Source organism: Narcine bancroftii, chromosome 3, assembly GCF_036971445.1.
Source record: "Narcine bancroftii isolate sNarBan1 chromosome 3, sNarBan1.hap1, whole genome shotgun sequence".
Taxonomy (NCBI): Eukaryota; Metazoa; Chordata; class Chondrichthyes; order Torpediniformes; family Narcinidae; genus Narcine; species Narcine bancroftii.
The window spans coordinates 328,220,861-328,248,518 of record NC_091471.1 but is presented as its reverse complement, the minus strand read 5'-3'; the positions used below and the strand labels follow the sequence as shown (position 1 = coordinate 328,248,518).

General features: G+C 47.9%; 1 protein-coding gene across 3 annotated transcripts; it reads right to left on the bottom strand.

Annotated features, from left to right (window-relative positions):
* Positions 1 to 26,966, bottom strand: LOC138759164 (rho guanine nucleotide exchange factor 3-like). Of its 3 annotated transcripts, XM_069929176.1 has the most exons (12): positions 26,253 to 26,966; positions 25,056 to 25,107; positions 13,446 to 13,511; positions 9,782 to 9,844; positions 9,121 to 9,285; positions 8,795 to 8,857; positions 6,679 to 6,775; positions 4,931 to 5,007; positions 3,572 to 3,829; positions 3,020 to 3,190; positions 1,540 to 1,732; positions 1 to 865 (listed from the first exon to the last, which is right to left on the bottom strand). In XM_069929176.1, exons 1-12 carry the CDS (start codon positions 26,288 to 26,290, stop codon positions 603 to 605), a joined length of 1,506 nt encoding a protein of 501 aa, XP_069785277.1. In that variant the 5' UTR covers positions 26,291 to 26,966; the 3' UTR covers positions 1 to 602. The 3 variants fall into 3 exon arrangements, with proteins under 3 accessions (XP_069785277.1, XP_069785280.1, XP_069785278.1); XM_069929179.1 differs by lacking the exon at positions 9,121 to 9,285; XM_069929177.1 differs by lacking the exon at positions 9,782 to 9,844.
* Between the last annotated feature and the right edge of the window lie 692 nt (positions 26,967 to 27,658).

Below are 27,658 nucleotides of genomic sequence, written 5' to 3'. Positions count from 1 at the left end.
TTCAAAAGTTAAAAGAATCTTTTTATAAAAGAGTATTTGAAGTTACACATTATATACAGGTTCAAATTATCATGTTCATCGTTTTCTAGAACATACCAGAAGGTAAAGAAACATATCTGCAGATGCTGGGGATTTTTGATGGGATGGGGGAGAGAGGTTCAGCAGTGATGAGCCTTGGGGTGTGTGACTGGACGGTGCGGAGTGAGTTTCTCTCAGTGTCTGACCCCAGGGAGTATGCGATGAGGCAGTGCGGAGTGAGTTTCTCCCTATGTCTGGCCCCGGGGAGTATGCGATGGGACAGTGTGGAGGGAGTCTTACACTGTGTCTGACCCCGAGGAGTTTGTGATGGGACGGTGCGGAGGGAAGTTCACTCTGTGTGTCTGACCCCGGGAGTGTGTGATGGGACAGTGCAGAGGGAGCTTCACACTGTGTCTGACCCCGGGGAGTGTGTGATGGGATGGTGCGGAGGGAGGTTCACACTGTGTCTGACCCCTGGAGTGTGTGACGGGACGGTGCTGAGAACATTGCTCTAACGACAAGAGAGTTTGATGGACCTGCCCAGCACTTGGCAGCATGCAAACTGTCATGTGTGTCTGTCTGTGTCACACGGCATGTTCCATGTCTATGTCTGTGCTGTGTCTGGAGCCCTGGCTGTCGAGGGTGAGCGCCGCGATCTGATCCAGTGGTGGAGATGAGCTGAGGGTCGGATCGTCTCGGGACAGCGAGCTGCTGGAGTCCCGGGCACTGATGACCGCCTGCCGAATGCAGGACACCCACTGCTGCTTGCTGAAGCTGTCACTGGCCTGCAGGGTGTGGGTCTGGCCCTGCAAACGATCACGGCTTCTCACCCGGAAAATATTCCTGGCTGGAGGGATGGTGCAGGGGTCAGTGAGAAGGCCAAACCTCTCCCTCCGCTCCCTCCCTTCAACTCCCTCCGTCCCTTCTTGCTCCGGTTCCCTATCTCCCTCCACTCCCTCTTCCAACTCCCTCCCTCTCTCCAACTCCCTCCAACTCCCTCCCTCCCTTCTTACTCCAGTTCCCTACCTCCCTCTGTCCCTACTAGCTCCAGTTCCCATCCTCCAACTCCCTCCCTCCCTACATTCTACAGTTCCCTACCTCCTTCCCCACCCTCCACTCTCTTTCCCCAACTCCCTCCCCTCCCTACCTCCCTCTATGCTCTCCCTCTCTCAATTCCTTCCCCATCTCTCCGCTCCCTCTAATCCCTTTCATCCCTACTCTCTCCAGTTCCCTCTGGTTCCCTCCCCTGAACTACCTCCTCCCTCCCTCCAGTTCCCTCCTCCCTCTGGTTCCATCCTCCCTCCACTCTCCTTCCTCCTTCCCTCACATCCCTCTCAATCCAGTCTCCCTCTCCCCTCTCTCCTACCTCCACTACTTCCCTTCATCCTTTTTCCCACCCTCTTCTCTTCTCCCCATCCCTTCCCAACACACCCTCTCTCTCATCCCCATCCTTCCCTCTCCATTCTCACCATCCCCCCCACCCCATCCCCAGTCCTTCCCTCCGCTACTGCCCCCCCTCACCTCTCTCGGTGCCGGGGCTGAAAGCTCCCCGGATGGACCCCCCGACCGTGGTCTCCCCATCAGGAAGATCCTCCAGCACCAGCTGCCCCACGGGGATGGGGGGGCGGTGGACCTGAAATGTTGCCGGATGCGGCCCGCGGTTCACCGGCTGTGTCACTACCAGAGCCCGCTCGAACAGGAATACCCGCAGCTTCTGGTTGGAGGGGGGAGACAAGGCATCAGTGGGGAGGGGGGTGAAAGGAGAGAGGGGGAGGACCAGAGAGTGAGAGAGAGAGAGAGAGAGAGAGAGAAAGAAAGAGGGGGAGAGGTTGAAAGGGTGGGAGGTGAGGTCAGTGGTTCAGAAGTGAGGGGTTCAGGGCAGAGGGGTCCAGAATGATGGGTTGAGGGGTGGGATGGTCAGGGTGAAGGCTGTGGAGTGCGGTAGAACAGAGAGATCTGGACCAGCGGGGAATATGGGCTACAAAATGGCCAATGCAGTTTAATGCAGACAAGTGTGAGGTGTTGCATTTTGGAAGAACAAACCAAGAAAGGACATACATGTTTGGGCACTGAGGAGTGCAATAGAACAGAGGGATCTGGGAATACAGAGACATAATTCCCTGAAAGTGGCGTCACAGGTGGACAGGGTCATAAAGAGAGCTTTTGGCACATTGGCCTTTATAAATCAAAGTATTGGGTCCAGGAATTGGGATATTATGGTAAAGTTGTACAAGACATTGGTTAGGCCAAATTTGAAGAATTGTGTCCAGTTTTGGTCACCAAACTACAGCAAAGATATCAATAAGATAGAAAGAGGGCAGAGAAGATTTACTTGGATGTTGCTCAGACTTCAGGAACTGAGTTACAGGGAAAGGTTAAACAGGTTCGGACTTTATTCCCTGGAGCGTAGAAGAATGAGGGGAGATTTGATCGAGGTGTTTAAAGTTATGAGGGGGACAGACAGAGTAAATGTAGGTTGGATTTTTCCACTGAGGGTGGAAGTTAAGAGTGAAAGGTTTAGGGGGAACTTCATCACGCGGAGAGCAGTGTGGAACTGGCTGAATTGGTGAATGTGGGCTCAGTTTTAACATTTAAGAATTTGGACGGGTCCATGGATGGGAGTGTTTCAAATTATGAGGGGGACAGACAGTAAATGTAGGTCAGCTTTTTCCACTGAGGGTCGATGAGACCCAAATCAGAGGACATGAGTTAAGTGTGAAAGGGAAAAGATTAGGGGGAACTTCTTCACACAGAGAGCGGTGGAAGTATGGAATGAGCTGAGGTGGTGAATGTAGGCTTGATTTTAATGTTTAGGAAGAATTTGGACAGGTATGTGGATGAGAGGGGTACGGACAGGGTGCTGGTCAGTGGGATGAGGCAGAATAGTGGATCGGCATGGACTAGAAGGGCCGAAGGCGCTTGTTTGTGTTGTAGTGTTCCACAGTTCAAGGTGAAGGAGTGCAGGGGTAAAGGGTGAGGGGAGAGGGGCTCAGACACTCACAGCCCCCTTGTTGCCGCGGAGTTCGCCATGACACCAGAGCCGGCGGGAGAGACGTACGTCGTCCGGGAGCCCATCTGGGTGCAGGGAGCGCAGGCACTGTCGGTAGAACTGGCACTCAGAAACGCCAGCCCGCTGGTCGATGCGGCTCACGATGGCCTGGAGCAGGTCATTCTGTAGGCAAGGTTGGGTGGTTATGACCTTCCCAGTATCACCAGCCCCCCTCACCTCCCTCCCCTTCACTCCCTCCTACCCCCTTCCCCTTCAACCCTCCACCTTCCCACCCCCCTCCTTCCCCCCCCCCCACCCTGCTCCCAGGGTGATTGGCTGGGGTTTTCTGGCCCATCTGGGCCCAGCTGGCCCATCTCTCCCCCTCTCTCACCACCCGCCCCTCACCTTACCCAGAGGACTCATGGCCTGGCTTAGCAGGGCCTGGTCAGGACGATCAGTTGGGTGTGCCTACCCATCACCCTCTCCCCCCTCTCTCACCCCCCTCCACTCTCCCCCCTCCCCCCATCACCCCCCATGACCCCTCTCTCCAGCCCTGGGACTCACAGCCTGGCCTAGCAGGGCCTGGTCAGGGTGATCGGCCGGGGTGTGCCTCCCCATCTCCCGCAGCAGCAGTGGGTACTTGAGCAGCCGGCTGCGGGGCAGGTCGAGGAAGCTCCACAGGTCGAGCTTGCGGCTGAAGGCTGACTCCTGACAGAGCTGCAGGAACTCATCGACCCGTTGCTCCTGTCGCTTCACGTCGAGCAGCGCCTTCGCCCGCACCTGGTTACAGCAGTATGCCTCGTAGGCGGCCAGCGAGGGGAGCTGGAGGGAGGCGGGAGAGGGGGGCAGGGGTCAGAGAAGGGGGCGAGAGAGAGAGAGAGAGAGAGAGAGAGAGAGAGAGAGAGGGTCAGAATGGGAGGGGTGAGAAGGTACAGGGAGTCAGAGAAGGGAGCGAGAGAGGGTCAGAGAGGGGTGGGGGTGAGGGGGCAGGGAGTCAGAGAAGGGGGTGAGAGAGATGGTCAGAGAGAGGGGTGAGAAGGGTTGGGGGGGGGTCAGAGAGAGGTGATAGGCCTTTGACCGCACCTGGTTACAGCAGTACATCTCATAGGCGGCCATCAAGAGGAGCTGGAGGGGCAGGAGAGAGGGGCAGGGGGTCAGAGAAGGGGGCAAAATAGAGGGGGGGAAAGAGGGAAGTAGGAGGTCACAGAAGGAGGAGAGAGGGTTAGAGGTTCAGATGAGGGGGAAAAGTGGGAGGGGAGAGGGGGACAGGGGTCAAAAAAGGACCAGAGGGGAGGGGGTGCCAGAGACTAGAAGGGGAAGAGAAGAGGTCAGAGGGAGAGAACGGGGAGGGGAGGGGGAGAGAGGGAGAACCAGGGTCATTGATGGGCATTAGAGGGAGAGAGGGGGGGTCAGGGGGTAATGAGGGGATAGAGACGGAGGGAAAGAGAGGAGTAGAAAGACTGGTAGAGTGAGGGAGGTCGGGGAGGAAAGAGAATGGGGCAGAGAGGGTGGGTCAGAAAGAAGGAGAGGGAGGGATGGGAGAAGAGAGGGGTCAGAGCAGGGGAGAGGGAAGGGAGAGAAAATGATGGGGGAGAGAGAGAGAGCAGAGAGAGCAGGGGGATAGAGGAAGCAGAGAGGGAGGGAAGAGAGCAGAGAGAGGGAGGGAAGAGAGCAGAGAGAGGGAGGGGAGAGAGGGAGAAAGGGTGGGAGGCGATGGCGGATGGAGGGAGGGAAGGGGAGGCGAGAGGGGAGGGAGGAAGGGAGGATGAGGGCGGAGAGACAGGAGGGAGGAGCCAGGGTGTGGGGAGAGGGAAGCGGAGGAGGGTCCGGGATGGGGGCGAGGAATGGCAGTGGGTGGTGGGGTGGTGATGGTGCTGAGCCCACAGGTGAGGGGGGAGGTGCAGACTCACATGGAAGACTCACCCAGTCGAGCAGAGTCTGCCCAATCTCCCTGACCGTCCCATCCTCGGACCTCACCTGCTGCAGGCGGCTGAGAAGATCTAAGCACAAGGTGAGAGGGTCCATTATATTCAAGTCGTCGAACTTTAAATTTGAATTAAATTTTAAAATTCAGACCTACAGCACGGTAACAGCCCCTTCCGTCCCCAGGAGCCCGGGCCGTCCAATTAATCTAAAGCTCTCAGTAAGTTTCAAATGTTGGGATCCCACACAGACACGGAGAGAACGTGCTGTACAGACAGCGCAGGGATTCGAACCCCCGGTCTCGATCGCTGGGGCTGTAAAAGTGTTGTGCTAACCGCTACGGCAAACACGCAGCCCAATTTAGTTCATTATGTCTGATTGTAGTCCTCGGTGCAAAACACGCAGTCACAACCCGCACACAGATGCAGGACAAGTATTCATCGATTAAACATTGTTTCATGTCTATGAGAGTCTTGGAGGGTCAGTGTGAGCAGTTCCTTTTGGTCGTCCAGCCCATGGGAAGAAGCTGTTCCTCAGCCTGGTGGTTCTAGCTCTGATCCTCCTGTATCTCTTCCACAACGGGAGCTGTTGAGAGATGCTGTGTGCAGGGGTGGGTCCTCAGTAATTTTGCACACTCTCCTCGGACAATGATCCTGGTCGATCATGTTGATGGGCGAGGGAAGGAGACTTCTCTGCTGCTCTGTAGATGGACCTCTGATCCATTTCTCTGCAGTGACTGTCCCAGGCTGTGATGCAGCCAGCCAGGGTGCTCTCGATAGAGCTCTTGTGGAAGGTTGACGTGATGGTGGCCCCTTCAGCCTTCTCAGGAAGTGCAGTCGCGGTTGCGCCTTCGTGACCAGTAAGGAGATGTTGAGTGTCCATGACAGGTCACTGGTTACGTGAGCTCCAAGGAACGGTGCTCTCCACTTTCTCTCCACTACAGAGTGGTTGACGTGTAGAGGAGGGTGGTCGTCCTGGTCCTCCCAACGTCCATGATCATCTCCTTAGTCCATCTCCTGTCCATGTTGAGACCCAGGTGGTTACTCTCGCCCCGCACTACGAGATTTTCCACCTCTTATCTGTAGAGTGACTCCTCGTTGTCGTTGATGAGGCTGACGACCGCTGTGGAATCTGAAAACGATGACTCTGTTGGAGTTGGATCTGGTAACGCAGCTGTGGGTCAGTGACACGAACAGGAGCTAGCCAAGTGAACAGCCCTGAGGTTTGCCAGAGCTCAGTGTGACGGTGCTCAATATTCTGCTACCGACCCATACAGACTGCGGTCCTTCCGTTAGGAAGTCCAGGATCCAGTGACAAGAGTCCCAGCGAGGACAGCTTCTCCACCAGTCTTTGGGGAATTATCACATTAACCGCCGAGCTGAAAGTCAGTGAACGAGGAGTCGATCTCCAGGTGGGCCAGGACAGACATAGAATCGTCTGTGGAACACTTTGCTATATCTGTGTCAGGACCTAAAGCCTTGCGGTATCGGGACCTAAACACGTGCGTGTGTGTGTGCACACGCACATATGTGTAGGGGTGGGTGTGTGTGTGTGTGTGTGTGTGTGTGTGTGTGTGTGTGTGTGTGTGTGTGTGTGTGTGTGCGTGTTTGGGTGTGTGCATGGGTATGTGTATGGGTGTCTGTATGTATGTGTGTGTGTGTGTGTGTGTGTGTGTGTGTGTGTGTGTGTGTGTGTGTGTGTGTGTGTGTGTGTGTGTGTCTGTTTGTGCTTGGACCTGTACACCCTACCTTCGTGGATGGGGATGAGAGAGTACATGCTCCCGAAGATCTGAGCCAGTTCCCCCTCGGACATGATGTTGAGTTTCAGCATCGGTTCATGGTAAGCCTGTGGGACAGAGAGTGTTGTCAGGAGCCGAGAGCTGTGGATCCCCTGTTCCCGCTCCCCACCGACCCCCATCCAATTTTCCCCTGTATCCTCTTTCGTGTTCCATAAATACATTAACGATCTTGAAGGGGGGCCGGAGTGTTGTGTATCTAAAGCCCCTTTCACACTTGCATCCAAGTAAATCAGCCATTCCTGGGATAGGAATGGGGGTTTGGCCTTTCACACTAGACCACTCCTAACCGGGACACTGAACAGTTTACCCCAGTGTTGGGTCTTTTCCATCTTTAATCGGAAGTGCCTGCAAAGTTGCTGCCTGTTTCACACTTGCCTGATTTAAACGCTGGCATCTACTAAGGGTCGAGGCCGGCAATCCCCAGCATAAGATGACATCACCTGACACTGGCATTGAGCAGATTTTGCTTTCACACTGGGCCACTTTAAAGGCCGATTGGCGTTCAGTTCTTGAGGTCACTGGCAAGTTTGCTGCTGTCACTAAACTGAGTGGAAGAGCAAATGGTGCAGAGAACATGGAGAGTCCATGGGGGGACATAGATAGGTTCAGTGAGTAGGCAAGGGTCTGGCAGATGGAGCACAACATTGGTAAATGTGAGATGATCCACACTGGAAGGAAGAATGGAAGATCGGATTATTATTTGAACGGTAAGCGATTGTAGCCTGCTGCCGTGCAGAAGGACATGGGATGAATCGCAAAAGATTGATTTGCGGGTTTGAAGGCAAATGGGATGTGGGCCTTTATTGCCGGGGGGATCGAGTTTTAGATCCGGGAGGTCCTGCTACAACTGTACAGGTCCTGGTGAGGGTGCATCTGGAGAACTGGGTGCATTTCTGGTCTCCTGACTTGAGGAAGGGCGAACTGGCTTTGGAGGTGGTGCAGAGGAGGTTCACCAGGTTGATTCCAGGGATGAGGGGGTTGGCCTATGAGGAGAGATTGAGGCATCTGGCTCTGGACTTACTGGAGTTTAGATGAATGAGAGGGGATCTGATAGAAATGTATAAAATTATGAAAGGCGTGGATCAGATAGAGGTGGGTAAGTTGTTTCAGCGAACACTACAGCACAGTCCAGGCCCTTCTGCCCCCAATGTTGTGTTGACCCATATATTCCTTAAAAAAATACTGACCCCTCCCTGCCCCGTGACCCTCTATTTTTCTTCCATCCGTGGGCCTGTCTAAGTCACTTAAATGTCCCAGCCTCCACCACCACCCGCTGGCAAGGCCCCCCACAACTCTCTGTGTAAAAAAAACCCACTTTGTACAAACATCCTCTGGTGTCTGGGAAACAGGCGCTGATTGTCCACCTTGTCTATGCCTCTCAGAATCTTGTTGGCCTCTATCAAGTCTCCTCTCATCCTTCTATAGAGAAAAGTCCCAGCTCTGTTAACCTTGCCTCATAAAGACTTATTTTCCAATCCCAGTGAATCTCATCTGCCCCCTTCCAGAGCTTCCACATCCTTCCTGTAATGAGGTGGCCAGAACTGAACACAATCCTCCAAGTGGAATCTCACCAGAGATTTGTAGAGTTGCAACATGACCTCTTGACTCCTGAACTCACTCCCCCCGACTAATGAAACCCAGCGTCCCATAGGCCTTCTTAACTATCCTATCAACCTGCATGGCGACATTGAGGGATGTATAGATTTCGACCATTAACTGTGTACTCACCCTTCTGGTTTGTCCTTCCTCTGCGGCAGACAAAGCTGAGGTGCTTGATCTCCCGGTCTCCCCAACATAGAGGAGGCCACAGTGGGAGCACCGAAATGCAGATACCCAAGTGAAGTGTTGCTTCACCAGGCAAGGGCAGTTTGGGGCCCCGAATGGCGGTGAGGGAGGGAGGTCTGGGCGTTAGTGGGGTAGGGGCCGATCAGTGGGGAGGGAGATGAGACTCACAGAGGAAGTGGTCCCTGCGGGAGGGGGGGGTCAGTCTGGAGACTGCGGCAAGGGATGAGGAGGGATGTGGATTCATATGGGTGGCCCCCGGCAGATCCACGCCGACACCTCACCTTCCTGGTGGTGTTGAGATCGTCGATGAGTGACTGTTCCCCCTGCGTTAGCTCGAAGATTACCTTGGGGGAGATCCCAGCATGAGGTTAGAGCTCTGGCCAAGCATCCCACACCCCCCTCCCCGCTCCCTGACCCCAAACCCCGTCAACCTCGCAGGCCTAAGCCCCCTCTGACCCCTGACTTCAGACCCCATGCCGCTCTCACCTTGACCTTTCATGACCACCATCCCCTGACCCCCCCCAGCCCCTGACCGAACTCTCCCACTTCCCTCCCTATCCCTCACCTCTCCCTTCTGCTTCCCACCTCCCCCCCAACGCCCCCTCACCTCCTGCCGTTTGACCTCGCGGACTGACAGCTCCTCGCCGAGGCCATCAAAAGTCTCACTCCACAGCTTGCTGGACCGGGACCTGGTGGACGGGGCCCGACCCCTGCCCCAGGGCCGGGATGGTGTGAGGGAAGGGGGTCTCACATCCATGCGAAAGCTGAGGCGCTGGAGAAACAAAACCCACCCCCACCCCCAATGACAGGGGTCAACGCAGAAGCTCGGAGATTCCCCTCAGACCCTACCCGACCTCCGCTGCTCCACAGACGAAGACTCTGGGGTGTCCGGAGAGAATTCCCCCCACCCCACCTCCCTTATTCCCCACCTTTCTGCCTCCCCTGCCTCACACAGCCCTCCAAGGAAGGGCCTTGTCCTATCCCATTCTCCCTCCATTGCTGGGATTCACCCCTGTCTGTACTTTGCCCCTCCCCTGACCTCCCTCCCTCAATGCCATCTCCCACCTCGATTCCACCCACCTCGATTCTCCCTTCCCCTCGATTCTTCCCCAACCTTTCAATTCCTCCCCTCCCCTTGATTCTTCATCCTCACCTCATTCCCCACTCCTTCCTGACCTCACCCCCCCCGATCCTTCCCTACCCTTCCCATGATCCAATCCCATCTCCCCCGGTCCCCCTGCACACCCTCCAGTCCCTCACTCCTGTACCTGGAAGGTCTGGCTGAAACGTTTCAGTCGGGAAACTGGCTTCACCCGTTTATTGCTGGGCTCCTGAGGGGGTGGGTGGGGGTCAGACGAGAGAGGGGGAAGGGGTGAGAGGAGGAAGGGGAGAGTGGGGAAAGAATAGAGGGGAAGGGGAGAGAGGGGGAGGGGGAGGGAGAGATAGAATGGAAGAGAGGGGGAATGGGAGAGGAGGAAAGGGGAGAGAGAGGATGATAGGTGAGGGAGAGGTGTTACGGGGAAAGAGGGGGAAGTGGAGAGGATGGGGGTGCGGGGAAAGAGGGGGAAGGGGAGAGAGGAGGGGTAAATGGGAGAGGGGAAGGGGAGAGAGGAGGGAGAAGGGGAAAGGGGAGAGAGGATGTAGAGAGGGGGAAGGGGAGAGAGAAGGGGAAAGGGGAGTTAGGGTAAGGGGAGAGGGGGAAGGGGAGAGAGGGGAAGGGGTGAGGGGGAAGGGGAGGGGAGAGAGGAGGGGTAAGGGGAGAGGAGGGGAAAGGGGGTAAAAGGGTGAGAGATGGGGAGAGGGGAAGGGGAAAGGTAGAGGGGAAAGGGGAGAGAGGGGGAAGGGGAGAGGGGAAGGGACGGGAAGGGGAGGGGAAAGGGGAGAGAAGGGGAAAGGTGAAAGAGGAGGAAGGGGAGGAGAAGGGGGAGGGGAGAAGGGGTAAGAGAGAGAGTGGATGTCAAATGGGGTCAGGGCTCCTCTCCACTGAGCCAACTCTCCCCTCCTTCCCTTGATCCTCCTCCTCCCCTCACCTTCCCCCTCCCTTCCCCACTCCCCTCCCCTCTTCAGCCCCCTCTGCTTCCCTCTTCCCCACTCCCCTCCCCTCTTCAGCCCCCTCTGCTTCCTCTTCCCCTCCTCCCTTCATCCCCCCTACCCCGCCATCCCCTACCCCCCTCCTTGTTTTCTCTTCCACACTCCTCTGCCCCCTCCCCCTCGGCCGCTGCTTGCTGCGAGGGCAGACAGAAAGAGGCAGAGAGAGAGTGCGGGCCAGCCACCGTAACCCCTCCGCCAATTTCTCTTGGGGACCAACTTTGCGCACCCTCTTCAGCCAACAATCCAGTTGATCATGTCGATGGGAGGGGGAGGGAGACCTCTCTGCCATTCTGTGGATGGACCTCTAATCCGTTTCTCTGCAGTGACTGTACCGCACCACAATGCAGCCAGCCAGGGAGCTCTCGATAGAGCTCCTGTAGAAGGTCAACGTGACAGCGCCCCCTTCAGTCTTCTCAGGAAGTGCAGTCACAGTTGCACCTTCCTGACCAGTGAGGGGATGTTGAGTGTCCGCTAGAGGTCACTGGTTACGTGAACTCCAAGGAACATGGTTCTCTCCACTCTCTCCACTACAGAGTGGTTGACATGAGGAGGGTAGTCGTTCCTGGTCCCGACGTCCACGATCATCTCCTTCATCCTATCCACACTGAGACTCAGGTGGTTCCTCTCAAGATTTTCCACCTCTTCTCTGTAGAGCGACCCCTCGACGTTGCTGACGAGGCCGGTGACCGTTGCATGATCCACCAACTGGCCAACACTGTTGGAGATGGCTCTGGCAACACAGACATGGGTCAGGTTGCATGATCAGGAGTGGGCTGAGCCCACAGCCCTGCGGTACAATGGTGCTCAGCGTGACGGTGCTTGACATTCTGCCAGGCAGATTGTGGCCTTTCCGTTAGGAAGTCCAAGATCCAGAGAGGGGGTGTCAAGCCCTAGCAAGGACACTTGCCCCACTGACCTCCGGGGTACGACCGTATTAAACGCCGACCTTGGGCGCAGACCCCATCCCTCCCACCAAAAATAAAGCCGCCGTCAGGTCCCCTTAAATGTTTGTTTGAAGCAGACTGCAGTCGAACTTGGTGGTTGGACCCTGCGGGGATTGGGGGAAGCACTATGTCTCCTTCCTTGCTCTCTGTGGGTCTGAACCGGGGGCAGCCCTGGTGTTACCGAAGATCCGGCTAGATCTTCTATTGGGGAATGGGTCAGGACAGGTGTAGGAGAACATTTTGGGTCCTGTGATTTTAGCACCATGATCACCAGATGGGTCTGGGCTTCGGGTTGAGATTCTAAATTGGAGAAAGGCCAATGTTGAGGAAACGAGAACAGATCTAGCATGCATGTTTTTGGGTAAGGATGGGCGAGGGCATTCCAAGGTGAAATTTTTGGGAGTGCTGGATTGAAGGCAAGGTTGGTGGCCATGGAGGAAGAGAGAAGTGTACACCAGGTATAAAAGATGCAAGAAAACCAATGTGAATTATTCTTAAGCATTAAGATTGAGTCACATTCACTGCCTCTGTCCCACCGCTCGCAGTGCGAAGATGTTTCCCCTACATTTTTCCCCTTTCACCCTTAACCCATGGTGTAGTGCAGGTGGGAACCTCACACGACCGTACAGTCTGGCCTGCCTCCAACCCCGTAACTCCTCCCCATACGTTTCTAGTTGGCCCCTAGCCTCCTCCCTTCCATATCTGCCTTGGATCTGGGACAGAGCATGTCGAGACATGCTTGATGTTTCTGGTCATTAAAGCCTTTGACCACTCAGTTCGTGTCTGCTTGTGGTTATTGATTGTGCATACCTATGCCCTCTGGTTTGGACCTCGCTAACCCTCAGTGGAAAAAGCTGACCTACATTTACTCTGTCTGTCCCCCTCATAATTTTAAACACCTTGATCAAATCTCCCCTCATTATTCTACACTCCAGGGAATAAAATCTGAACCTGTTTAACCTTTCCCTGTAATTCCGTTCCTGAAGTCAGGGCAACATCCTAGTAAATCTTCTCTGGACTCTTTCTATCTTATTGATATCTTTCCTGTAGTTCAGTGACCAAAACTGCACACAATTCTCCAAAATTTGGCCCTCACCAATATATTGTACAACTTTACCATAATATCCCAACTCCTGGACTCAATACTTTGATTTCTGAAGGCCAATGTGCCAAAAGTTCTCTTTACGCCCCTGTCCACCTGTGATGGCACTTCCAATTAATTATGTCTCTGTATTCCCAGATCCCTCTGTTCTACCGCACTCCTTAGGGCCCGATTGTTCACCGTGTACGTCCTTTCTTGATCAGTCCTTCCAAAATGCAACACCTCCCATTGTCTGCATTAACTCCATCAGCCATTTTTCAGTCCATTTTTCCAGCTGGTCCAGATTCCTCTGCAATCTTTGAAAACCTTTATCCCTGTCCACAATGCCTCTAATGTTAGTATTCAAGGGGATGAAGGTTTGGGAGCAGAAAAGATGCACAAAGGACGATGCCTGGGTCTGGAGAGACTGTTCTCCTTGCCTGAGGGAGGGGGAGAGAGAGGCAGGAGGGACAGTAGGGGCCATCCCTATGGAGAGAGAAGAGTTTCCCACCCTTTTCCCACCACAACTGTAGGGACCGGAGGGAGTTACAGAGACAGGGAGGGGTGAATGGGACCGGAGGGCATTACAGAGACAGGGAGGGGTGTAGGGGACTGGAGGGGTTACAGAGACTGGGAGAGTGGGGGGAACCAAAGGGGATTATGGAGACATGGAGGACCGTAGGGGCCAGAGGGGGGTTACAGAGACAGGAAGGGGTGTAGACCGGAGGGGGTTACAGAGACGGGGAGGGATGTGGGGGAACGTAATATGCGAACAAGCGCAGGACGTTCCGATACGCAGTCCCCAAGCAGACCTACCTTCCCCGTGTCCGGATTCAGCTGATCACGACTCTCCTCGGCCACCGTCCCCTGCTTGCGCTTCTTCTGAAATGACAGGACGTTGAAAATGTACTCTGACACAGACCTGTTGTAACGCTGCACTGCCAGACACACACAGTCACTCAACACATGACCCTGCAATGGTGAGCACACCGATTACACAGCCCTGCTCCGAGCACCACATTTTACGGGGCAATCCAGTTTCACCATGCACAATTTGTGCAGCACTGGCCAATGTACTCTCCAAACACAACCTTCATCGCAACCGCAAACCCCGTTACGCGGCATCCAGCTCAGCACAACGCAGTCCAGTACACGCAACTGAAAGGCAGAGGCATTGCGCAGCACTCCCTGCTGATAGGGGGTAATGCTATTGTAGAGAGGGTGGTGGAGGGAGAAGGCAAGGGAGAGGAAGAGAGGGGAAGGAGAGGGGAGAGGAGGAGGGGAGAGGGAGAGGGTGAGGGGGAGACGGAGAGGGGGTGGGAGGGAGGGAGAGAAGGGGAGAGAAAGTGGGTGGGGAGTGAGAGGGGAGGAGGAGAGGGGAGGATGAGGGAGAGGAGAAAGAGGTGGGGAGAGAGAGGGAGAGAGGATGGAGAGGAGGAGAGAGAGGGCTGAGGAGAGAGAGAGATGGGAGAGAGAGTGAAGGGGAGAGGGAGGGTGAGGGTAAGCGGTTGATGGTGAGAGAGAAGAGGAGAGGGAGAGAGTGGGAGGGGAGAGGGGATAGGTAGAGGGAAAGAGAGGAGGGGAGAAAGAGAGGGAGAGAGTGAGTAGGAGAGAGGGGAGAGAAAGAAAGAGAGACAGATACAGAGTGAGAGGGGAGAGGGAGAGGGGACTCTTTTACCATCACATCCCAACTCCTGGACTCGATACAATGATTTTTGAAGGCCAATGTGCCAACTCTCTCTTTTCGACCCTGTCCACCTGTGATGCCACTTTTCGGGAATTATGTCTTTATATACCCACATCCCTCTGTTCTCCTCAGTGCCCGACCATTCATCGTGTATGTCCTTTCTTGGTTTGTCCTTCCAAAATGCAACACCTCACACTTGTCTGCATTAAACTCCATCTGCCATTTTGCAGCCCATTTCCCCGCTGATCCATATTCGTCTGTTCTACTGCACTCGTAGCAGTGCCTGACCGTTCACCGTGTATGTCCTTTATGCAGACCTTTTATCAAACTGTGCCCCATGTGCAGTCAATCCTTCACTGCACTCTCCAATACCCATCACCTCATTTTCTGACTGGGCCCCCTCAAACCAGACGTCATTAACGTCGATTCCTCCCACTTCTGCCCCCATCTCCTTTAAAGTGAAATTTTAAATTTAGACATACAGCATGGTAACAGGCCATTTCTACCCACAAGCCAAATTTACACCCCATTAACCTCCATTGCCCCCCCCCCCCAGTATTTTCAAACGGTGGGAAGAAACTGGAGCCCCAAGAAAAACCTGACAGGATTTGAACCCAGTCTCATAACCTAAGATACAGGAGCAAAAATAGGCCATTCAGCCATCGAATCTGCCCTGCCATTCAATCATGAGCTGACCCGTTCTCCCACTCGGCACCACTGACTGACCTTTCTCCCATAACCCTCGATGCCCTGACTCTTCGTGAACCTCTGCCTTAAATATATCCAATGTCCTGGCCTCCATGACCACCCATAGCCACAAATTCCACAGATTCACTCAGGCTGAAGAAATCCCTCCATGTCTGTTCTAACCGGACGGCCTTCAATCCTCAAGTTGTCCTGGACTCTCCCATCTTTCTACATGTGTCTGCACCTTTCAACATTCGAGACTCCCCCCCCACCCCATTCTCCTAAATTCCACCCGAGCCATCAAACGCTCCCTGTACGATAACCCCTTTTTTTCACAGAGTGAACCTCCTGAAACCTCTCAATGTCAGCACATCAACGAGGAGCCAGGAGGAGTCAAGTGATGGAGTAGTGGCCGGTCGGGGAACTCCAGCCCTCTCCAGAAAAGTTTAAAAAAAACAGAGAAAACACAAAGGCACAAACACGAAAATTAAAATAAAGTGAAAGTAAAGGTGGGAAGAAAATAGCAGCGAAGAAAGAAAAGTCAAAAGCAACGGGAAGAAGAGAAGAAGAAAAGACATCGGAAGAAGAAGGTGAAGGCCTTACCTGTCCGAGGAGGCCCGCTGTGGAGAGAGAAGCCCGCTCCCTCAGGTCAGTCGAAGTCCCGAGCTCGAGACTACAAAAATGGCTCGCGGAGCCAAGCAAAAGTGCGCAACCGCGCATGCACGATGCGCAAGACAAAAAAAACACTGACGGGAGGGGGAACCAGCTGAGGAGTCGATCTCCACAGCTGAGAATGACAGCCACAGCACAGCAGCAAGAAGAGAACATAGAAAACAATGAGAACAAGAAAGAAGAGAGTAAAAAGAAATCAAGGGACCAACCCAGAGGAAGAAAAAGAAGAACACAGAGAAATGGAAGAAGAAGGGAAGGGCAAGACAATGGATTTTTTTTTAAAGAATATATGGAATCAGTAAAAGAATGGCAATCACAAGAATTTAGTGAAATAAAAAGAAGAATTAAAAGTACAGAAGAAAAAATGAATAGATTAGAGATGGCCATGTCAGATATAGGAAAAAGAGTGGACAAGGTGGAAGAACGAGAAACAGCCGTAGAAATGGAAGTAGAGGACTTAAAAAAGAAATTAGAAGAATCTAATAAAAATGTTAAAGAGACACAAGAGCTGTTAGCTCAGAAGATAGATATAATGGAAAATTATAATAGAAGAAATAATATAAAGATAGTGGGCCTTAAGGAAGATGAAGAAGGCAAGAATATGAGAGAATTTATAAAAGATTGGATCCCCAGGGTCCTAGGAAGACCAGAAATACAGGAAGAAATGGAAATAGAGAGGGCACACAGAACATTAGCCCCTAAACCACAACCACAACAAAACCCAAGATCCATTTTAGTAAAATTCCTAAGATATACAACAAGAGAAAATATATTGGAGAAAGCAATGAAGAAAATAAGAGAAGACAAAAAGCCACTGGAATACAAAGGTCAAAAATTTTTTTTCTATCCAGATATGTTTTGAACTCCTGAAGAAGAGGAAGGAGTTTAATACAGCAAAAGCAATCCTATGGAAAAAAGGATATAAATTTATGCTAAAGTACCCAGCGGTACTTAAAATAGTTATTCCAGGGCAGCAAAACAGACTATTCTCAGATCCGGAGGAAGCACGAAAATTTGCAGAACAACTACAAAACAGACAGAGAGATGAAGACATGTAACGAGAGCAAAAATGACCACGAACTATATGTATGTGTGTATATGGGTATATATATATATATATATATATCCACTAATATATATGTTTATATGTATATATGTGTGTACATGAGTGTATGCATATTTAAAAGAAAATGTATAGAGTATAGATAAGAATTAATAAGGGAAAGAAAGGGAAGAGAGGAAGTAAGGAGGGAATTAAGAGAATGACCTTTGTTGTATATGAAAATTAAAATCTTTTCTGGGGGGGGCTGGGTGGGGAGGAGTTACGGTCACTGCAAAACAGACTATTCTCGGATCCAGAGGAAGCACGAAAATTTGCAGAACAATTACAAAATAGACTGAGAGATGAAGATGTGTAACGAGAGTACAAAAGACTGCGAACTAAAAAGACGTGTGTATAGGACTATATACATATACAATACATATATTACATAAGTGTATGTGCATTTAAAAGAAAATATATAGTGTATAGAGAAGAATTAATGAGGGAAAAAAAGGGGAAGAGAGGAGTAAAGAGGGAATTTAGAGAGTGACCTTTGTTGTATATAAAAATTGAAATCTTTTCTGGGGGGGGCTGGGTAGGGAGAAATTACGGTCACTGCAAAATCAGTTGACGCTTGCGAGTGAATTCGCAAATCCAAATTGAGAGGGGAGATGTGGTTGCCCGACAAGGGATAATGGGCAACTCAGGAAAGGGAGGGGAGAATGGGGTTAAAGAAATATTAGGTAGGAGAATAAGGGGAAAGTTTAATGTGTTAAAAATGTTGTCTTATAAACTGTTCAAAGAAAGAAAGCAGAAATGGATGAGAAGGAAAGGTGATGATGAGGAAACGGAAGGGAAAGATAAACAAAGTATAAAATGGCTACATTAAACTATATGACTTAAAATATTAATGGAATACATAACCAAATCAAAAGGAATAAACTGCTAAATTTACTGAAAAAAGAAAAAATTGATATTGCATTTGTGCAAGAAACACACTTAACTGAAGTGGAGCACAAGAAATTAAAGAGAGATTGGATAGGACATGTAACGGCAGCGTCATATAACTCAAAAGCTAGAGGAGTGGCTATATTAATCAGTAAAAATGAACCAATTAAAATAGAAGAGGAAATAATAGATCCAGCAGGAAGATATGTAATGATAAAATGTCAGATATATTCGGAGTTTTGGAATTTACTTAATATATATTCGCCTAATGAAGAAGATCAAAAATTTATGCAGGATATTTTTCTGAAGATAGCAGATATGCAAGGGAATATATTAATAGGAGTGGATTTCAATCTCAATTTGGATTCAAACATAGATAAAACCGGGAAAAAAATTAACAGAAAGAATAAAGTAACCAAATTTATAATTAAATCGATGCAAGAAATGCAACTTTTGGATATATGGAGGAAACAACACCCAAAGGAAAAGGAATATTCATATTATTCGGATAGACATAAAACATATTCAAGAATAGATTTATTCTATCCAAGATAGAGTTAGGAAAACAGAATATTAAGCTAGAATATTATCGGACCATTCACCCTTGATATTGACAATAGAGTTAGAGGACATCCCTCCAAGAATGTATAGATGGAGATTAAACCCCATGCTACTTAAAAGACAGGATTTTAGAGAATTCATAGAAAGACAAATTAAAATGTATTTTGAAATAAATACGGAATCAGTGAAGGATAAGTTTATATTATGGGATGCAATGAAAGCATTCATCAGAGGGCAAATAATAAGTTACATAACTAAGATGAAGAAGGATTACAATCAGGAAACAGAACAGTTGGAAAAGGAAATAGCAGATATAGAGAAAGAATTAGCAAGGAAGGAAGACACTACTAAAAGAAGGGAATTGGTAGATAAAAAAATAAAATATGAAACATTTCAAACATATAAGGTGGAGAAAAATATAATGAAGACAAAGCAGAAATATTACGAACTAAGAGAAAAAACGCACAAAATTCTAGCGTGGCAACTTAAGACAGAACAAACTAAAAGAATGGTATTGGCATCAAGGAAAAAAGGCAAACAGATCACATATAATCCAACGGAAATTAATGAAAATTTCAGAGAATTCTACCAAACTGAAAACGAAGGGAAAGAAGGCAAAATAGATGAATTCTTAACTAAAATTGAACTACCGAAATTACAAACAGAGGAACAAAATAAATTAATAGAACCATTTGAAATAGTAGAAATACAAGAGACAATAAAAAATCTGCCGAATAATAAAACACCAGGAGAGGATGGTCTCCCAATAGAATTCTATAAAACATTTAAAGATTTATTAATTCCTCCCCTCCTGGAAGTAATCAACCAGATTGACAAAACACAAAGCTTACCAGATTCGTGCAAAACAGCAATAATTACAATAATACCAAAGGCAGGGAAAGATCCACTTGCACCAGCATCATATCGACCAATATCTCTACTTAACACAGATTACAAGATAATAGCTAAATTATTAGCAAACAGATTAGCTGATTATGTACCAAAAATAGTAAGTCTAGACCAAACTGGATTCATAAAAAAAAGATGAAAAACAGATAATATTTGTAAGTTTATTAACTTAATTCATGCAGTAGAAGGAAATAAAACTCCAACAGTAGCGGTTGCTTTAGACGCAGAGAAGGCCTTCGACAGAGTAGAATGGAATTATTTATTCAAGGTACTACAAAAATTTAGTTTATCAGAGAAATATATTAATTGGATTAAAGCATTATATAAGGGGCCATTGGCAAGAGTGACAGTAAATGGATATGTATCAAAACAATTTAACTTAAGCAGATCAACAAGGCAGGGATGCCCACTATCGCCCTTATTGTTCGCGTTAGCCATAGAACCACTTGCAGAACTGATAAGAACAGAAAATAAAATAAAAGGGATAAAAATAAAAGACAAGGAATACAAAATCAGTTTATTTGCAGATGATGTTATAGTATACCTAATGGAACCAGAAACATCAATAAAAGAATTACATAAGAAATTGAAGGAGTATGGAGAAGTGTCGGGATACAAGATTAATGCAAATAAAAGTGAAGCAATGCCAATGAATAATGCGGATTTCTCAAAATTCAAGAAAGAATCACCGTTTAGATGGCAAATGCAAACAATACGATACCTAGGTATACAAATAAATAAAAACCTCAGCCATCTATATAAACTTAATTATTATCCACTAATGAAAAAAATACAGGAAGATTTAGAGCATTGGAAAGACTTACCATTAACACTAATAGGAAGGATAAACTGTATTAAAATGAACATTTTTCCAAGGATACAATACCTATTTCAGGCACTTTCAATACACTTGACAGAAAAATTCTTTAAGGAGTTAAAGAAAATAATAAGGAAATTTTTATGGAAAGGGGGGAAACCGAGGATAGCACGAGATAAATTAACAGAGTGGTATATACAAGGAGGCTTACAACTGCCAAATTTTAAAAATTATTAAAGAACCGCACAATTAAGATATCTATCAGATTTTTACCAAACAAAAGAAAAGCCAGATTGGACTAGCTTAGAGCTAGACAAAATAGGGGAGAAGATACCTGAACATATATTATATAAATGGGATGAAAAATTGGTAAAACATAGGAATTCTCCAATATTGCACCATTTGCTTAATATTTGGAAGAAGATTCATGTAGAAAGAAATAAAACAAACTACCAATTATCAAAACTAATACTGACGCAAAATCAGCTAATCCCTTTTATGGTAGATAACCTGTCTTTTAGAGAATGGGAGAAAAAAGGGATTAAAAGAATAGAAAATTGTTTTTCGGGGAATAAATTATTATCCTTTGAACAAATGAAGGATAAATATAATATAACTCACGATACAGTGCTGGCATATTACCAATTGAAATCCTATTTAAAGGATAAATTGGGAAGTAGTCTGAGTTACCAGAAGGAAGAAATTTTGAATATCTCATTACAGACACAATGATAATTAAAAATTTATAACAAACATGTATATCAAATTACAAGAAAAGGAGAATGAGGAAATAAATGATAAAACTAAACAAAAGTGGGAACAAGATCTAAACATAAAGATAAAAAAGGAAACATGGGAGAGGTTATGTTTAGGAACTATGAGAAATACAATAAATACGAGATTACGTATGATACAATATAATTGGATACATAGGTTATATATCACTCCTCAAAAGTTAAATAAATGGGATCCAACAGTATCTGACAGATGTTTTCATTGTAAAAAAGAAATAGGAACAACAATTCATGCAATCTGGACTTGTGAAAAGGTGAAAAAAATTTTGGGAAGATCTAGACCAGATATTAAATAAAATTACAGAAAGTAATATACCAAAAAACCCAGAGATCTTCCTCCTAAGTAACATAAAAAATAAAGAATTTGGACTTGATTTGGAGGGTGTACAAAAAAGATTTGTTAAGATAGACCTAGCTGTAGCAAAAAAATGTATTATGTCAAACTGGAAATTAGAAGATAATTTGAAAATACAGCAATGGTATATAGAAATGAATAAATGTATTCCATTAGAAAAAATAACAAATAGTTTAAGAAATAATATAACATTATTTGAACAAATATGGGAGCCGTACATGGAATATAATAGAGAAAACCTACTGGGACATTTATCACCTAAAATGACAAAAGGAAAAGAGAATGGAAAGAATTGACTCAGTGGAAGTTTTTGTTCGTTAATGTTGAGTGACAACATTGTTCGATGGGTTTGATGCATCTTGGACTCAGAGTTTTGAATGGGTGGAGGGGGAGGTGGGGGGAGGGGAGGAGGGAGGGGGGAGAAAACGACACTGTATATATTTGAAAGAAGAAATGTGTATATCTTGAATAATGTGATCTATAGTGTGAAAAATAAAAAAATTTAAAAGAAAGGAAACAGAGCAGTTGGAAAGGGAAATAGCAAATATAGAAAAATAATTAGCAATGAAGGAAGACACAACTAAAAGAAGAGAATTGGCAGATTAAAAAATAAAATATGAAACACTACAAACATATAAGGTGGAGAAGAACATAATGAAGACAAAACAGAAATATTATGAACTAGGAGAAAAAAACGCACAAATTCTAGCATGGCAGCTTAAGACAGAACAACCTAAGAGAATGGTATTGGCATCAAGGAAAAAAGACAAACAAATCACATATAATCCAACGGAGATTAATGAAAACTTCAGAGAATTCTACGAACAATTATGCCAAACTGAAAACGAAGGGAAAGAAGACAAAATAGATGAATTTTTAACTAAAATTGAACTACCAAAATTACAAATAGAGGAACAAAATAAATTAACAGAACCATTTGAAATAGTAGAAATACAAGAGATAATAAAAAACTACCGAATAATAAAACACCAGGAGAGGAAGGATTCCCAATAGAATTCTATAAAACATTTAAAGATTTATTAATTCCTCCCCTCCTGGAAGTAATCAACCAGATTGACAAAAAACAAAGCTTACCAGATTCATGCAAAACAGCAATAATTACAGTAATACCAAAGACAGGGAAAGATCCACTCGCACCAGCATCATATAGACCAATATCTTTACTTAACACAGATTATAAGATAATAGCTAAACTATTAGCAAACAAATTAGCCAACTATGTACCAAAAATAGTAAATCTAGACCAAACTGGATTTATTAAAAAAAGATGAACAACAGACAATATCTGTAAATTTATTAACTTAATTCATGCAGTAGAAGGAAATAAAGCTCCAAAAGTAGCGGTGGCTTTAGACGCAGAGAAGGCCTTTGACAGAGTAGAATGGAATTATTTATTCGAAGTACTACAAAAATTCAGTTTACCAGAGAAATATATTAATTGAATTAAAGCATTATATAAGGGGCCATTGGCGAAAGTGACAGTAAATGGATATATATCAAAACAATTTAAATTAAGCAGATCAACAAGGCAGGGATGCCCACTATCACCCTTATCGTTCACGTTAGCCATAGAACCACTAGCAGAACTGATAAGAACAGAAAATAAAATAAAAGGGATAAAAATAAAAGACAAGGAATATAAAATCAATCTATTTGCAGATGACGTTATAATATACTTAGCAGAACCAGAAATATCAATAAAAGAATTACATAAGAAATTGAAGGAATATGGAGAAGTGTCGGGATACAAGATTAACACAAATAAAAGTGAAGCAATGCCAATGAATAATGCGGATTTCTCAAAATTTAAGAAAGAATCACCATTCAGATGGCAAATGCAAGCAATATGATACCTAGGTATACAAATAAATAAAAACGTCGGCCATCTATATAAACTCAATTATTATCCACTAATTAAAAAATTACAGGACGACTTAGAGCATTGGAAAGACTTACCACCAACACTAATAGGAAGGATAAACTGTATTAAAATGAACATTTTCCCAAGGATACAATACCTATTTCAGGCACTTTCAATACACTTGACAGAAAAATTCTTTAAGGAGTTAAAGAAAATAATAAGGAAATTTTTATGGAAAGGGGGGAAACCGAGGAATGGGAGAAAAAAGGGATCAAAAGAATAGAAAATTGTTTTTCAGGAAATAAATTATTATCGTTTAAACAAATGAAGGATAAATATAATATAACTCACGATACAGTGTTGGCATATTACCAACTGAATCCTACTTGAAGGACAAATTGGGAAGCAGTCTGAGGTTACCAGAGGGAAGTAATTTTGAATATGTGATTACAGACACAATGATAATCAAAAAAATTATAACAAACATGTATATTAAACTACAAGAAAAGGAGAATGAGGAAACAAATAGTAAAACTAAACAAAAATGGGAACAAGTTCTAAACATAAAGATAAAGAATGAAACATGGGAGAAGTTATGCTCAGGAACTATGAGAAATACAATAAATATGAGGTTACATATGATACAATATAACTGGATACACAGGCTATATATTACACCTCAAAAGTTAAATAAATGGGACCCAACAGTATCTGATAGATGTTTTCGCTGTAAAAAGGAAACGGGAACAACAATTCATGCAATCTGGACATGTGAAAAAGTGAAAAAATTTTGGGAAGCTCTAAACCAGATATTAAATAAAATCACAAAAAGCAATATACCAAAAAACCCAGAGATCTTCCTTCTAAGTAACATAAAAAACAAAGAATTTGGACTTGATTTGGATGGAGCACAAAAAAGATTTGTTATGATAGCCCTAGCTGTAGCAAAAAAATGTATTATTTCAACCTGGAAATTAGAAGATAACTGAGAATACAACAATGCTATATAAAAATGAATAAATGTATTCCATTAGAAAAAATAACATATAATTTAAGAAATAATATTACAATATTTGAACAAATATGGGAGCCATACATGAAACATAATAGAGAAAACCTACCGGGGACATCTACCACCTAAAATGACAGAAGGAGAAGAGAATGAAAAGAATTGCCAGTGGAATTTCTTGTTTATTTTTATTGAGTGACAACATTGTTTGACGGGTTTAATGTATCTTAGATTCTGAACTTTAAATGAATGGGAGGGGAGGTAGGGAGGGTGGGAGGGGAGGAGGGTGGGGGGGGGAGAAAATGACACTGTATATATTTGTAAAGGAAAATCTATGTATCTTGATCAATGTGGTTTATAGTGTGAAAAATAAAAAATTTTTCAAAAAAACAAGGAGCCCAAAACTGCTCACAATACCCCCACATGAACCCTCACCAGGGCCTTATAAACCCTCAATGTCACAACCCTGCTATTGTACCCGATTCCTCTTGAAATGATCACGTTTGCCTTCTTCACCCCCGACTCCACCTATGAGTTGACCTTCAGGCCGTCCTGCATGAGGACTCCCAGCTCCGTTGGCATGTGGGGATTTGCAGTCTTCTCCTCTAGAAAATCGTCTGCCCATTTAGTTCATCTACCGACGTGCATGACCCCAACGCTATTTAAATTTAAAATGTGGCAAGGTAACAGGCCCTTTTGGCCCACGAGTGCTACCTAATCAATCCCCGGCACATTTCGAACAAGGGGAGGAAACTGGAGCTCTCAGGGGGAAAACCCACGCAGACACCGGGAGAACGTATGAACTCCTCACAGACAGTGCGGGGATTCGAACCCCTGTCGCAGGCTCTGTCACAGCATTGCGCAAACCATGCCTCCCAAAATTATATTTTTAACATCGGCCACTGGACATGGAACACAGGCCAATGATTACCCAAGCCCCAAAGGGGCCCCTGTATGGGCCTGTTCTGAGTGCAGTCTCAGACGCGCATCTAAGCGCAGGCACAGTCAGTCCCCATCCCCAGGGATGCGCAGGTGCCCCACGTTTCCCTGCCCCATTACTCACCCCCACATCGGATAGGGAGCCCGAGGTGTACGATCTCTCTCTCGGGACGAAGCTGTGGCAAAGAGACAGATTTTTCATTCAGCAACTGCGGGAGAGTGCAGAGACGGCCACTTTCCAAGGCCGCGCCATTCTGAGCTCCCCGCCAATGGCACCCCCTCTCTCATGACGTCCCCAGTTCAACCCTGACCTCACCCCTTTGTTGTGTCTCTCTCCTCAACCCTTATGGCCATTTGAGGCCAATTTATTCCTTGATCCCACACCAGATACTCTGACTCCGTGTGTCTCTCTCGCTCTCTCTCTCTCTCTCTCTCTCTCTCTCTCTCTGTCTCCCCTCTCTCCCTCTTTGCACATAAACATTGCTGAGAGCCACAGGTATTTCCTGCTTCATCTCGGGCTCCCAGCATCTGTAGCCGTCTTTACTTAGGGACAGGAAGTCCTCGCGGTGCAAGCTGATTTCCCTATGTGTCACCCTCTGCACCCTCTCCATCCCCCCCTGTTTCTTCCCTTTGTTCCCCCCTCCATTTCCTCCCTCCTTCTCCCCCTCTGTTCCCCCCTCTGTTCCCCCCTTTGCTCCCCTCTCCATTTCCCCCTCTGTTTCTCCTCCCCTCTCTTCCCCCTCTATTCCCCCTCTACCCCCACGTCTCTCACCTCCTTATCCCCCTCTGTTCCCTCCCCTGTTTCTCCCCCTCTGTCTCCGTTCTTCCCCCTCTATTTCGCCCCTTCTATTTCTCCCCCTCTGTTCCCCCTCTATTTCCCCCCAGTCTCCCACTCTGACTCCCCTGTTGTTCTCCCCTCTGTTTCTCCCCCTCTGTCCTCCCATGTCTCTCACCTCCTTATCCCCCTCTGTTCTCCCTGTTTCTCTCCCCTCTGTTCCCTGTCTGTCTGCCTCTCCATCTCCTCCCCCTGATTCCCCAACTCTGTTCCCCTCTCTGTTCCCCCACCCCTTGTCTCCTCCCTCTGATCCCCTGTTCCCCCAACTCTGTTCCCCCTCTCTAAACCCCCTCTGTTCACCGCCTCTGTCTGCCCCCCATCTCCCCCCACCATTCCTTCCACTCTGTTTCCCCCATTCCCCAACTCTGTCCCCCCTCCACTCAGTTTCAAACCCCCTGGTTTCTACCCATCTTTTCCCAGGCCCACCTCCTCTCTCCCCCCCCACCCAACCTCTTTCCCCACACCCCCCCCCCCACCGTCTCCAACCTTGCCTCTTCCTCTGCACTGTCCACGCCTGCCTCCATCGCTGGCTCGCTCCTCCACGGCCAGTGAGGGACAGCTTCAACAACGGTTTTCTTAGGCCTCTGGGCGGTGGGGTGGGGGCGGGAGGAGCGGGGGCAAACAGAGAAGGAGGAAAACGCAGGCCACCGCCTGCCTGCGGAGTGCCGGTCTCAGCTCAGAGAGAGACAGTAGAAGACTTCCTGTCACCTCCGGCGAGGGCCGCCACTTCCTCTAGCAGGTGCCTGAAGGAAGGAGGAAGCTGGACCGTGGGGAGGGGGGGTAGAGACGGCCTTCTGCATCACCTCCCCCGCTTCCCCTCCACCCCCTCAAGTCGGCCTGGGGTCGAGTACTCGAACTGGTCTGTTGGCAGCAGGAAGGGGTTCAATTTGGTTGGGAAAGGGAAGAGGTGGGGGGGTGACTCTGGATGCGACAGGGGTCAGGAGCCGCAAGGGTTCAATTCTCAGGCAGGGGAGGCTTGGACGGGAGGAGGCACCACCCACCAGAACATTAAATTGATGGGAAGGCCAGAGGGTTGCCAAGCTTCGGCAGTGGACAGTGGGGTACGTCATTGGTGGTGGATGTCGGAGGGTTAACACTGTGCCGGCCATGGATGGGTTAAACGATTGTGCAGCTGCTGTTGGAACCGGAGGAGGCAGGAAGTTGTCCGTCCCCACCTCACCTCGTCTGTCCCCTGCCTCATCCCATTCCCTCCCTCCTTCTCTCTCCCTCGCCTCTATCTCCCCCTCTCTCTCTCTATCTCACTTCCCCCTCCCTCTCATTTGTCCATCCCTCCCTCCCTCTTTCTCTCTCTCTCTCTCCCCCTCACTTGTCTATCACTTCCCTTGTTTTCTCTCTTTCCCTTCGTCTCGCTCTCCCCTCTTCATATGTCTAACCCTTTCTCTCTTCCCCTCTTTCCCCCATCTCTCTCCCCGCTCTCTCTCCTCCCTCCCCCTCTCCCCACTCTCTCTCCCTCTCTCTCCTCTCTCTCCCCTCTCTTTCCCCCTCTCCCCTCCCTCTCTCTCCCCTCCTCATATCCAACCCTTGTTTTCTCCCTCCCTCCCTCTTCTTTCCCGCCATCTGTCTATCCCTCATTCTCTCTCCATCTCTCTCCCCTCCCCTCCCTCTCTACTCTCTCCCCCCTTCCTCCTTCTCCCCTCCCCCTTTCTCTCCACCTCTCTCCCCCTCCTCATTCTACTTTTTCTGCCCCTCTCTCTTCCCCTCTTCCCCTCCCCTCTGCTCTCACCTTCTCCCCACCCCACTTCCCCTCTCCCCACTTTTCCCCTCATTCCCCCTCCCCCCCACTCTCCCCTTCATCTCAAACTCCCCCCTCATCTATCCCTCATTACCCACCTCACTCACTCCTCGTCTCGCAGTCCCCCTCCTTTATCGAT

Excerpts from the sequence above, each read along its gene's own strand:
- LOC138759164 (XM_069929176.1), bottom strand. The coding sequence starts at position 26,290 with ATGGAGGCAGGCGTGGACAGTGCAGAGGAAGAGGCAAG. Across the intron at positions 6,776-8,794 it reads ATCTCAACACCACCAGGAAG|GCTTACCATGAACCGATGCT; the intron begins GTGAGGTGTCGG and ends TCTGTCCCACAG. Across the intron at positions 866-1,539 it reads CAGCCCCGGCACCGAGAGAG|CCAGGAATATTTTCCGGGTG; the intron begins GTGAGGGGGGGC and ends CCATCCCTCCAG.